This window comes from Rhinatrema bivittatum, chromosome 5, assembly GCF_901001135.1.
Source record: "Rhinatrema bivittatum chromosome 5, aRhiBiv1.1, whole genome shotgun sequence".
NCBI lineage: Eukaryota > Metazoa > Chordata > Amphibia > Gymnophiona > Rhinatrematidae > Rhinatrema > Rhinatrema bivittatum.
Window position 1 is genome coordinate 263,773,037 of NC_042619.1, and position 13,992 is coordinate 263,787,028.

General features: G+C 44.5%; 1 protein-coding gene across 1 annotated transcript in view; it reads left to right on the top strand.

The window, feature by feature from the left end:
* The window catches only part of HTRA4 (HtrA serine peptidase 4), a 53,104-nt gene that overhangs the window by 19,416 nt on the left and 19,696 nt on the right, over nucleotides 1-13,992 (top strand). Inside the window, exons 2-4 of the mRNA XM_029603954.1 lie at nucleotides 1,044-1,143; nucleotides 1,799-2,003; nucleotides 12,675-12,869. Of these exons, the coding sequence (XP_029459814.1) occupies nucleotides 1,044-1,143; nucleotides 1,799-2,003; nucleotides 12,675-12,869 (500 nt within the window). The remainder of the gene's footprint in view (nucleotides 1-1,043; nucleotides 1,144-1,798; nucleotides 2,004-12,674; nucleotides 12,870-13,992) is intronic.

The window sequence follows — 13,992 nt, forward strand, 5'->3', positions numbered from 1 at the left end:
TGATTTTTCTATATAACTTGACAGGATGTATTGTGTGTCTGCAGGGGAAATACCTGAGTGTTTCAGGGACTGGTGCATGTGTGGGCTTGTGACCTGATCATACCAGTCATTGCAAGACCTTTCCCAGTAAAAGTGCTTAGAAAACCATTGCCACACACTCGTGCTGGTACATTAAAAAAAAAAATTCCCTTTTTCTCGGATCCTATTTCTCTTTGTATGTAGGGGGCTTTCTTCACCCTGAGGGAAATCACCAGCATGCACGCACATACACAAACATCTGTGCATTATGGTTAAGATAACCAGATAGCACCACAGCATGAGGCACAGGCTTTGTTTCACCCCACTGTATCTTGGAACTACAAGTCCAGAAATTCTGTGAGGTAAAATCAGGACTGGCTTAGCCTCTCCCTCATGACATGGAGTTATGTGGGCACCTTATGTCCAAAAATGGGGTTGAATTCCTTCCAATCCTGCTATAAACTTTTTTTAAAATCAAATTTCTCTGTTCATTATGAGATAGTTTATAATCTCCCATGGAATTTCTGCTGGCACTAGCTACAGAGAATTATATTACCTGTAGCCGAAAGATTACTTGTTACTAAACTGCAGTGAATTGATCCCTGCCTTCACGCACTGAATTAAAATGAAGCTTGAAACCAGTTATTTCAGTGATGGAATATGATGTGTGTGAGTCTCATGCTTGGACATTCGGCAATCAGTTAAAAACAGTAGTAGAGGTTCTTAGCATGAAACATATTGGCAAATGCAAGGCTTCTTTAATGCTGGAAAAAGATTATTTAGGACCTGATTCAAGATCTTTCCCCATAGACAAAGGATGGAAGAAAAACCTTAAGTGATTCAGGCTGTACAGTATGTGAAGCTGCAGGAGAGGCTGACATGGATTGTAAAGTACAATTTATTTACCACTTTGATTGTAAAAAATAAATAAAATAAAGTATATACTGCTTTCTGTCACAGTCCTGAGGCATGTAACAGGAACAAGATACTACAGAGCTGGCAGTAACAAGCGTAATTTCTTCCAGGCTCCCATCACCCTGATAGCTTGAGGTACAAGTTTAATTTTATTGCCGATGTGGTGGACAAGATTGCCCCTGCAGTGGTGCATCTGGAGCTCTTCCGCAGGTAAAGAGATGCATGAGTTGTTTCAGCTGCTCCCTTTCAAAATGCCATGGAGGTTTCCCCAAGTATGTCTCATGCCACAATATAGTGCGACATGCCCTTCAAAGCAGAAAACACATTTTAAGTGTAGTGGTGGTGACTTAATTTGCATACTCAACTGCCCTCTGATATCTTCTCTGGAGGCTAGCAGGGAGCTGTTACAGGAGCGGGGAGCATTGCTGGGTGGGGAAAAGCTCTTAGACTGAAGAGAGAGACAGAGAATAACTTTTAATATGAAAGTGATTTTCTCTGATTGAATGCATTGCAACCCTGCATGTTATATTTTAGTACCATATGTGCTATATCATGTATATTATTCCTGTACATCCTCTGGGAAAATTCCATCTGTAGCAAAACTGAGTTTCTGAGGTTGGAAAGCTTCTATAAATATGTTTTAAAACTCATGGAATTTTTTTTTTTTTTTTTTTTTGCTAAGGTACAATGCTTATTTTTTATTTTAAAATTCTTTGCTTTTTTTTAAACCAGGGTTGTCCTTAATACATAGCATAGCTCATTACACATGAAATTAGAAAAGGGGGTAAACTCAGTGTGCTGGAATGTCTGGTTAGTGTGGCCCTTTGGGGCTGAGTTAAGGACTCCTGTGTCTTCTCTTGGACAGGCTGTCCTTCATTGGTCAGGATATTGCAGTGTCCAGCGGCTCTGGCTTCATCGTGTCAGAGGATGGGCTAATTGTCACTAACGCACATGTCCTCACCAACAAACAGAGGATCAAAGTGGAAGTCAAGGATGGAACTCGTTATGACGCAAAGGTCAAGGACATTGACCAGAAGCTGGACATTGCCCTTATTAAGATAGAACCCGAGGTATGTATTAGTCCTAATTAGGAATATGGTGTTTGAATTTGTATCTTATAAGCTTTCAGTGCTGCTTGTGCCTAGCTAGTAAGAGCCTCACTAATAATACCATTTAATAAATAAAACTGTACAGATAGAAATTAATAATATGCTATACAAAGTCATCAAGTATTTATGGAAAGAGCTCAGTCTTCCATCCTGGCTGGAAGAAAAACAAATCAGGGCAAAATCTTAAGACTTTAGGGGAGAAGTTATCATTAAAATATATATATTATAGAGATGTGAATCGTGTCCTCGATCGTCTTAACGATCGATTTCGGCTGGGAGGGGGAGGGAATCGTATTGTTGCCGTTTGTGTGTGTAAAGTATCGTCATAATCGTTAAAATCGTGAGCCGGCACACTAAAACCCCCTAAAACCCACCCCCGACCCTTTAAATTAAATCCCCCCCCCCCCAAATGCCTTAAATTACCTGGGAGTCCTCCGTAGCGGCGGTCCGTGGCTAAATCGGGGGAAGGGGGAGAGCACGAAAACCGGCACACTAGATCGTGAGGTCTTCAGCAGGCGCCATTTTTCAAAATGGTGGCGGCCATAGACGAAAACGATTCGACGCAAGAGGTCGTTCCGGACCCCCGCTGGACTTTTGGCAAGTCTTGTGGGGGTCAGGAGGCCCCCCCCAAGCTGGCCAAAAGTTCCTGGGGGTCCAGCGGGGGTCAAGGAGCGATTTCCTGCCGCGAATCGTTTTCCATACGGAAAATGGCGCCGGCAGGAGATCGACTGCAGGAGGTCGTTCAGCGAGGTCCGGAACCCTCGCGAGATTTCCGGACCTCGCTGAACGACCTCCTGCAGTCGATCTCCTGCCGGCGCCATTTTCCGTATGGAAAACAATTCGCGGCAGGAAATCGCTCCTTGACCCACGCTGGACCCCCAGGAACTTTTGGCCAGCTTGGGGGGGCCTCCTGACCCCCACAAGACTTGCCAAAAGTCCAGCGGGGGTCCGGAACGACCTCTTGCGTCGAATCGTTTTCGTCTATGGCCGCCGCCATTTTGCGGCGGCCATTTTGAAAAATGGTGCCAGCTGAAGACCTCACGATCTAGTGTGCCGGTTTTCGTGCTCTCCCCCTTCCCCCGATTTAGCCACGGACCGCCGCTACGGAGGACTCCCAGGTAATTTAATGCATTTGGGGGGGGGGGGTTCGGGAGGGTGGGGGATTTAATTTAAAGGGTCGGGGGTGGGTTTTAGGGGGTTTTAGTGTGCCGGTTTTCCTGCCCTCCCCCTTCCCCCGATTTACGATTTTTTGACGATAAATCGGGGGAATTGGTATTGTATCGTGGCCCTAACGATTTTTGACGATTTAAAATATATCGGACGATATTTTAAATCGTCAAAAAACGATTCACATCCCTAATATATTATTGAAAAGTAAGTCTTCATATTCTTTGCACCAGAGATATCCTGCAACATAGGCCATCCCGGAAGAATAATCATGAGTTCTGTTTGGGTTATTTTTAGTAAGTCTGTTAAAGTTAATTTGTATATCTGGTTATCTGTCTCATCTGACTTGTTTGAAGCCTTGACTATAAATTGCTCATGTTTAGGTAGTCCCAGGGGCAGATTGGCCTATCAGGGGATCGGGCATCCCCCGGTGGGCCGGTCGCTCATCATGTGGTCTGCCGAGCGCAACCATGACAGAGCCGCACTCGGCAGACCACGGGGTATCAACTGGGCCAGCCTGGGCAGCAAATCCCCGGGGCCGATCTTCATCCAGAATCCGCCCCTGGGTAGACCAGAGGTTTCTCAGGATCCATGTAATTTCTCTTCAAGACTCACCCCTCCAGATAAAGCATAGCTCATGGAATTCCCCAAATATTGGGCACACTATTACAATAAGTAGGTATACTGGCACAACATTAAGGACTCTGCGTTTGCACTACTAACCATGATCAGATAGGCTTTGCCTTATGCTTGTTTGTATAGTTTCTGTAATTTCTATTTGAACACTTTTTATGTATTTAACATCTGTAAACCACTGTGAACTTCTACAGAAATGTATAGGTTAAACATTTTTTAACTAAATAAATAAACAATACTCTCACCCTTTGTGTGGTGCATACCAGATGTACGCAGCATTATACAGATACACATAGTGGACAGTCCCTACCCTTGGCGTTTACAGTCTAGTCAAGGCAGACAGGATGCACAATTAAAAAAAAAAATACAAATGAGAGTCTTTGAGTTAAAACAGCAAGGCAAGAAGGCCATAAGTGAGGATTAAAGACAGCTGAGGTTAAACTGTGGAGAGGCAACTTTTAATTGAGTATTATCAGATCAGACATTTGGGGTCTGTCATTGATAATCCACAATGAATGTGCTTTCATAATCCCAAGATTTGATCCTTTGCCCTATGTTTCTGCTTTTTGCATTGTCCTCCAAAAAAAAAAAAATGCAAAATCTGATAGATTGGATTGACCAGTTTCTATCCTGAACAGCCTGCACCGGTTATCACCATGAAGATTGTGGAGGGGAAGCGTACCGAGGCGTTTCTTCTTAGCAGTTACATCCTTCAGCTTGTGCTGGACTTATTCAAACCACATTTTTTTTTTTTTTTTAAATCTCAGCAAAGCAGGACATGCCTCGTGCTTTGTGCCAGCTCCTGGATAATTGATCCAGAGGGGACAATTGAAATGAATAGGAGTTTTGTTGTTGATGTTTTCATTCAGCAAGAGGAAGAGCCACCTGCAGTGAGCAGCCAGCCCAAGTCTCTGCCTCAGTTACTCCGCAGACCCACCGAGGACTCCCCCCCCCCCCCCTCCCTCCCTCCAGCAAAGGGTGATGGATGGCTGTGGAAGAATGTTTTCCTCATCATTTCTTTGTTTATCTGGACCTGAAAAATTACTGCTTAAACTGTCCTTCAAGCTGCTCAGTCTTCGTAGTACAAGTGCTTGCTGAGCAATGGAGCATGCTTGCCTTGTCAATTCACTTGGACACAGAAAAATAACATAGAAATGACGGCAGAAAAAGACCAATCGGCCCATCCAGTCTGCCCAGCAAGCTCCCACATATTTTCCCATACTTAGCTGTTTCACCGACCACCAAGTTCAGGGCCCTTGTTGGTAACTGTTTGATTCAAATTTCCTGCCACCCCCTGCCATTGATGCAGAGAGTAACGTTGGAGTTGCACAAACAAGTGGTAGGAGAGACCTTTTATTGGATTAGCTTAATCCTTGCAAATTATGAGCAGGAGGATCAATTATCAAGGCCTCATGCATAGCTGGTGGCTTTAACTAGCAGGCCTCTTGGTAAAGTTCATGTGCGCTTTTAACAGGTGCACTCTGGAGCTATTTTTCAGAGAAATTACATGGGTATGTGAGAAGGCAGCCAAGAGGGGGTAAAATAGCATAAATGTATGTATGCCGTTTATCTTCACTGACAAACACACCTTTGGGAATGCCTCTTTTTAAAGTGGCTACAAGCCCACTTCCTCTTTGTGGTTAGATCACCTCATTACTCTTGGGATTTCCTCATCCTCAGCTGCGGGGGAAACAGAGGACACACCCTTTCCATGACCTCACTCCTGGTCCTAGGCCTTTGCCAGCAGTATCTGTCTCCTGCAGCTCCCAGAGTAAGGGTGCAGTCCTTACCTTGTAGAGCATTTTGAGCTCCCGGAGCCACAACTTTGCGGGGTTGCTTCCCCTGGTCACAGGCTCCTATGGGTGGCTTCCCAGATTCCAAGGGGCCAAGGATCCCCCCCCAGGGGGAGCCCTCATTCCCTAGGGAGTAGAGGATCCTAGAGGACCTGGCCATAAAAAAGAAAAAAAAAAAAGGCCTGAGGTCTCTCTCTCTCCCTCCCCTTTTTGTCAGCCCTTCTTCTGCAGGGTCTCAGCTCCTCTGTCTACCCCAGAGGTGGTGTTCAGCAAAGCTTGCAAAATAAAAAAATAAAAACTAAGGCAAGTGCTGGAGAGAGGAGCCTAAAGCCGTGACTGCGCCAGGCAGCACTAACCCAGCAAACAGCCTACTGTGTTCCAGAGAATCGGGAAGGGGGACAGAACCGCCCTATCATGCTGCTCTTTAGGAAGAGACTAGATCATGGGATCCACGACAACATTTAAAAACAAACACACCAGCGGCAGTGTAGCTTGCAGTTGAGTAACTCAGCCAGACAGCCCACACAAATAAGAGTTAGAAATGATCCTAGGATGCAGATACTGCTCCTGAGGGGCATAGAAGGTGCCCAGCATGGCTGGCTCCATCTGTCCCACTTGTGATAGTGGCCCAGGGGTGGTATCTCTGGAAGGGCCCAGTGTCCTCCCCATGTGGAGGAAGGATCGCTGGATGGCCAGAAGCTGATGTTCCTCCCCTCACTATAGGGGAAGAGGAGGTATTCCACCCAGGACAACCAGGCCCAGTAGTTTCCTTGATAGAAAGAGGTGTTGGAGAGGGCCTGGGGGTAATGAGGTAAGCCAGGAGCAGGGTCTTGGCCTGAGACCCAGCAAAGGTTCACGTTATGGGGTTTTTTCCCTGGATTTTGCACTTGTGATGCATCAGGTTTTCTGTATATTGCAGACGCCCAGCTACCTAGGGGATGTAAAGTCCCTCAACTAGGATTTGGAAGACAAAGAGGCAATGCTTAAATGCCTGTGGGATATGACAGGACTCAAGGCTTCTCCTGTGATGACTGCCACATCGGATTCAACTGAGAAGGCCTGGTTGTTTATGAGTCAGGGCCAAGTGCACTTCTAACCTCCCAGGAGGAAGGGGAGTGTTAGCAGAGGAGGAGGATTCCTCGATAGTCAGATTGTTCCTGGAAGAGGAGCTTGCAGTCCTCTTTTCTAGTGTACAGATATCTTTACAAATTTCAAGCTCTAAGGCAGATGACTTAATGGAAGGGGACCCCATCCTTCAAGGAATTAGGAAGCTATCAAGATCCATTCCATTGTATAAGGCTCTAAAATGGATGATTCTAGCAGAATGGGACTCCCCTAAAGAGGTTAACAAGTGACAGAGTGCTGAGGAAATTGTACCCCCTCCCTGCAGAGGAAAGGAACAAGCTGTTGTGGGTACCTAAGGTGGATGAACTGGTAATTGGAAGTGGCTTATAGAACTACCAACCCAGTAAAGGGAGGTACAGCGTTAGTGGACCCTCAGGATGGAAAGCAGTCCTTAAACAGGCCTTCTCCACAGGGACCATGGCAATTCAGGCCTCACCTTGAGGTGGCTATGTGACATGAACAGCCTTACGTTGGGTGCAGCAGTTGCCCGAGAGGAAACTGCACATCTGGGATCGGTAGTAGATATTTTGTATGGATTGATTAGGCTCACCTTGAAGACAGTCACTTCCAGAGTGACAACCAGGAGCCTGCTCTGGCTCCATAACTGGGCAGCGGACTCAGCATTCAAGTCACACCTGTGTAAGCTCCTCATTAGGGTGGGGGGGGGGAACTCCTATGTGGGGAAGACTTGGAGAAACTCCGATCCTATGTGGGGAAGACTTGGAGAAACTCCGATACAGGAGTTAGGTGAAACCAAGTCCCAAAGACTCCTGGAGGACAAAAGGTGCCCAAGGAGACGTGGCTTTAGAAAACAGCAGCTTAAATACCAATGCAAGGATAAAGTGCCGGGCATGGCAGCAGCATACACATCAAAAAGTAAATCCCAATCCTTTTGCGGGGTCAAGAGGCCAAGAACAGACTTGCTTACAGTTGCAGGCAGGTGTTGTTCTCTACAATGATGTTAGCCAGGTGCCTGGTGCAGTATTAAATAGAGTGGGCCCAGATTACGACAGACCTGTGGGTCCTGGATAAAATCTCAAAGGGGTACACAGCTGAGTGCATCTCCCAGTACCAAACATATTTATGATTTCTCCCTGCATATCATAAATCAAAAGACTACAGCAGTGTTTCCCAATCCTCTCCTGGAGGCATACCTAACCCGGCAGGTTTTCAGGATTACCACAATGAATGTACATGAGATAATTTGCATACTTACGGTCGCCAATGTATGCAAATCTATCTCATGCATGTTTATTATGGATATCCTGATTGGTTAGATGTCTCCAGGACAGGACTGGGAAACACTGAGTTGTGGGACTTGGAAGCTGAAGTCCCAGGCCCACCCCAGGAAAAGGAACAAGGGACATATTCAATTTATTTTATAGTACCAAAGGATGGTACCTTTCAGCCCATCCTGGACCAAAAAGGGGTCAACGGGTGTTTAAGGGTACCCCATTTCAAGATGAAGACCCTCCACTTGGTCATGGTGGCAGTAAGAAAAGGAGAATTTCTGGCATCATTGGATCTGGCAGAGGACTATCTTCAAATCCCCATGAGACCTTTGTTTTAAGGTCTCCGCTTTTGTGTTTTAGGCCAGTCCAGTGCTGAGGACCTTCACCAAAGTAATAAAGGTGAAAGCAGCAGCCCTATGCATGCAAGAGATAATAGTTCATCCCGCTTTGGATAACTGGCTCATCAGAGTGAAATCTACCCAGGAAGGCTGGCAGGCTTCTGCCATACTAGTTCAGCACCGAGAAAGGCTTGGCTGGGTAGTGAGCTATGCAAAGAACAGCTTGGAATCTTCCCAGTTGCTAGAGTTTCTAGGTGCGCTCTTTGAGACAAGAGAAGGGCGAGTGTACCTGCCACCTAAAAGAATTTCCAAAATAATGGAACAAGTAAAGATGTTTCGTGCCCTAGAGGCTCCCAGGGTATTCAGCTACCTCTAGCTACAAGGGTTAATGACAGCCACGATAAATTTAGTTCCCTGGGCCAAGGCACATATGTGTCTGTTTGTCTGTTGCAACAGGCTATACTGTCCCACTGGTCATCAGCCTCCCAGATTTACAACTGCCACCTATGGATGCCCCAAGCTGCGGAAGAGAGTTTGGAATCTCAAAACCTCATAAAAGGAGTACACTTAGAACCACCTGTCTGGATTATGCCAACAACAGATGCCAGCATGGTCAGGCGGAGAGAGCATATTGCTAGGGTCAGATGTCTTGAGGGAAGAGGAAGTGCTATGTCCAATAAACAGACTGGAGTTGAGAGCCATCAGGTTGGCACTTCAGGTCTTCATACCTAGGCAAGAATGAAAAGCAGCTAGAATCCTCTCAGATAGTGCCATGGTGGTGGCATAAGTGAACAAGCAGATGGGCACATGTAGTCCCAAGCTTGTTGTGGAGGAAGTAAGCAACATTCACATTTGGGCAGAGAAAAACCTGACCCAGTTGTCAGCATTTCACATAGCAGAAAGGGAAAATGTGCGAGCAGACTTTCTCAGCAGGAACAATCTGGACTTAGGAAAATGGGAGCTCAGCCGAGAGGTATTCCAGATGATAGTGTAACAATGGAGGCTACCAGCGATGGGCTTAATGTTGACTCAAGCTAATACCAAGGCAGACTCGTTCTTCTGTCAATGGTAGGAGGCAGGATCCAGCTTTGGCCTAAAGGCAGTCTTCTGTATACATCCCGCCTTGGCCATTGATAGGCAAAGTGATAAAGATGGTGGAAAATCACCCCTCAGAGGCAATACTGGTGGCCCCACATTGACTAAGGAGACCATGTTGTGTGAATCAAATAAAGCTGCTTTTAGGGACACTACCGCAGCTTCCTAGAGACATGGGGTTGGTCTGGCAAGCTTACAGACTCGTTGAAAGAGTTCAGCTGCAAAGCAGAGGATACTCACAGGCAGTAGTGGCAACTATGCTGAAATCTCATAAGAACCCAACCTTGTTAGCCGATATTAGGGTTTGGAGACTGTTTTAGTCCTACTGCCAGGAAAATGGAACTTCTCCATCGAAGTCAAATTTCTCACAAATCCTAGATTTTCTACAAAAAGGTCTGCACAAGGCTTAGTTCTTGATTCTTTGAGGGTGAAGGTGGAAGACTTATCCTGCTACAGGGGCTACACATTCAGATGTGATGTGCTTTCTGAGAGGGACGAAGCGGAAATGACCACCCTTCAAGGCAGATCGTTCCTCAATGGGACCTTAGAAACAGAAACGTGATGGCAGAAAAAGACCATATGGCACATCTAGTCTGCCCATCTGCCCAATTAATTTAGCTTTATAATTCCCATCATTCCCTTAGAGATCCCCTTTATTTATCACATTCTTTCCTAAATTCAGATACTATTTTTTTTTTCAACCACCTTCACTGGGAGGCCGGTTGCATGCATCTACCACCCTTAACTTGGTCCATGGAGCATTGTGAAGAGAGCTCTTTGGCCCTTGAAGCAAGTATCCATCAAGGATCTGTCATTAAAGGTTACCTTCCTGGTATCAATATGCTTGGCCAGATTCATCTTGGAGTTGCATGCCTGCTCATGTAGAGAGCTCTACTTAGTAATATCCCCACATTCAGTTATCTTTAAGCCAGGATCCTCATTCCTTCCAAACGTAGGTTCTCCCTTCCATCTGAATCAGACAGTGATGCTGCCAGTTTTCAGGAGGAGGGAATGTAAATGAGAGGAGAGTAGTCTTCAGCTATTGGATGCATGCCGGGTGATATTAAGGTACTTAAATGTGACAAAGTCCATTAGGAATTCCAAAAGGCTGTTCGTGTTTTTCAGCAGACCATGAAAGGGAGAAGCAGCTTCCAAGGCCTCAATAGCGAGGTGGATCAAAGATACCATCTCTTCGGCTTATATACTCAATAAAGGCAAGTGCCGGTGGTGCTCCATGCTCACTCTACTTGAGCGCAGGTGTCAGACTGGGCAGAAGCATCATCGGTTCCTCCAGGTGAAATCTGCAGGGTTGCCACTTGGTCATCCCTGCACTCATTCTCCAAGCTCTACAGGCTGGATGTTCAGGTGAAGGAGGCATTGGCCTTTGAGATCAGGATCTGGAACAGCCCTTTCTTCCTTCCGCCCGACCTAGTCGGTAGCTTTTGTATCTCCCAAAAGTAATGGACCTGTCTAGCAGATGAAATTAATAAAGTAAAATTGCTCTTACCTGATAATTTTATTTCCTTGAGTCTTGCTTGACCAATCCAGGCCCTATCCAGGAATACAGAGACCATAAGCAGAATCACACAGGGTAACACACACTCTCTCTCTCTCTTTCTTCTTCCTCTTTGCCTTCCTCTCTTTGTGCCTGCCACACCCAGAGATAGGATGACCTTGAGGGACCAAAAAAAAGAGGAGAGAATTAAGGCAAAGAAGGGGGGGTCCTTGTCTGTTTCTTTCACAGGAGGCTATCGGCAAGGGCCTAGGACTACTCTCTTTTTTTATGACGAGGAGTGAGGTCATGGAAAAGAGAGAGTGTGCCCTCTGTCAGCTAAGGAATGGGGAAATCCTAAGAGTAATGGATGGGTCTAGCAGAACTCAAGGAAAGAAAATTATCAGATAAGAACAATTTTACCATTTTATGGAAGCCTGTGTAGACATTTGACCAGGCAAAGGAGGGTCATTTTCAAACAGGCCAATTTACTCAGGTAAATCGTGTTTACCTAGATAAGTGGCTTTGAAAATTGTACTCCACCTTGTGCATTTGCAGATCTTTCCTAAATAATTTAACTTCAATTACCCTGGGAAAAAAAAATAAAAATCTTTGATTCACACACCTCATGCTAGGATTGGTAAAAGGGGCTGGAGAATGTTAATTTTAGGATTTGAAAAGCTATCAATAGGGAAGAGACAGGGGGAGGGGCATGGAGAGAGATTTGGGGGATAATGAATGAAGAAACCAATGTCCTTATTAAGTTCCTTTGTGATCAACTTAATTTCAAATGTCTTAGATTCCCGGGTAGTTTTGAAGTTCTCATTTAGCAGCCTGATAATAAGGCCATTGATCCAATAGTCTTGCCTGAAAAAATGTTCCTCCACAGGAGTGTCACCCTGTTTATCTTTATGTTGTACCTGGGGTTTTCCTCGCTTTGTATTATACTGTAGTAGGTTATACCTGGGTCTTTTAAGTGAAAATGCAATTTAGAGATGATTTCAGGGTTCTAGCCATTTTGTCTGAAAGAGTCAGTACTTTAAGATGTTTCTCCCTGTCTTTTATATCATAGCATATATGATAGTATTGTATGGCTTGGCTGTGTATAATAGACTATTTTATATGTGTAGGGTTTGAAACTAGAGCTGTGAAGGTAACTGCATTTGTCGGTTGGTTTTCTATGTATAGATGTTTGTAAATGTTCATTGTTGATTTAAAACTATAAGAGGACAAATCTCAAACCACCTATCTCTTAAAAGCAAGAGACATTGTATTGCAAAGAGTTATTATTGTAGAACTGATATGTTGTATTCATAAAAGCATCTACAAGCATTGACTTATAGGACAATACTATTTATGCAGCTTAAAATGGAAAGGTAAACAAGGAGGTGCATTAAGGGGAAATTGCCCCACAATGCACTGAGCCCAACGAAGAGTAGGGAAGCCTCAGATGGTATTGCAAAAAAAAAAAAAAAATCTGAACAAAAAATTAAAGCGCGCGCACACACACACATACAGACATAAGTGTTATGGGATAATATTTCATAGTGCTGCAGTAACATACTTCCATCCTAGCATGATGCAATTTAAAGAAAAACAGCACTGCATTTATCAGAATATACTGGGAATGCTAACAGAATGTCTTGAACTGGGCCGATGCCTCTGCTACTGACTGTAGTAAGATGGCAAGCAAATATTATGAAGATTGTAGGGCCTGTCTGAGAGGGAGCTGACATTTTCCATCTCTCACATAGACTTCGCTTCCAGTGCTATTGCTGGGCAGATCCTCAGATCTGAGGCCAGGGGAGTTTGTGGTGGCTCTGGGGAGCCCCTTCTCCTTACAGAACACAGTGACAACAGGAATCATCAGCACCACCCAGAGAGGAGGCAAGGAGCTAGGAATGAAGGACTCAGACATGGACTACATTCAAACAGATGCAATCATTAATGTAAGCGTGTCCTTCTCTAATGTGCATGACAACTACGTTACTGGATATATATTTAAATGTATGTTTACATATCTGTAACAGTCCCCTGTCATCCATTCGTCTTGCTTATGAGTAATATCTTTCAGAACAAACCAGGTTCTTATGATTTCTTGGTTCATATCATATAGTGTATAGTGTTACAGTTCTTGCAGTTTTTCAAGAATATGAAATGTTCAGTTCATTAATATGGTAACTGGGTTAGGCCCTAATCAAACCATTTCCCCCCAGTTTATGCACAGGGCAGAACCCCTTAGGGTTCCTTGTGATGTCATCTGCAGAAGACTTTAGCAGACCTTACTACAGATCACTCTTGAAGGAGGGGGAAACCTATGGGGATTGACTGGGTGACTGTGAACTACCATTATTTAGGAGTGTTGAGTGGGCTATTTTAGTATTCAATGGAGATTTTGTTAGCTGGATTATGGCTCAGCCTCCCTACTGACATAGGTTTGGTTTATGTTTCCACCTTGTGACACCATTCCCCAGAATTATGCCCCTCACAACTACCAGGAACAGAGACCTTTGCAGGCTCTGCCCCACTGTCTGGCACTCCCTACTCCCATACATTAGGTAATGCCCTAGGCCTTCTAACATTTAGGAAATTATTGCAAACTTGGTACTTCAAAGTAGCTTTCGGCACTTGCCAACTTTTAACTCATTAAAATCACATATAGATCTCTAATATCTTGTACAATTTAGACCACCAATGACCCTCAGCAGATACTGAACAAATTGGACCACTAAACTACCTAGTCCTTGAGTTCTTATGGGGTTCTCTTTCCCTCAACCTACCAGTGTATCAATGCTGAAATGCTCTCTGGAGCAATGTCAAGTGAAAGCCCAAAGCCACTACTGATATTACTGTAACTAAACTTTAATTGTTCATTATAACTGGACCAGATTACTGATTTCATTGTTGTAACTCGCTTTGAACTCTTTTTGTTGGAAAAAGCGAGTCCTAAATTAACAGTGATGATGATGTATTAGTTTCTTGCTGTATTAGATTAGTGATATATTGATGTATGTTTATTATTATTGTACTGGTTTTTTTTCTTTGTAAACCACTTTAGGTTGTACTTTGATA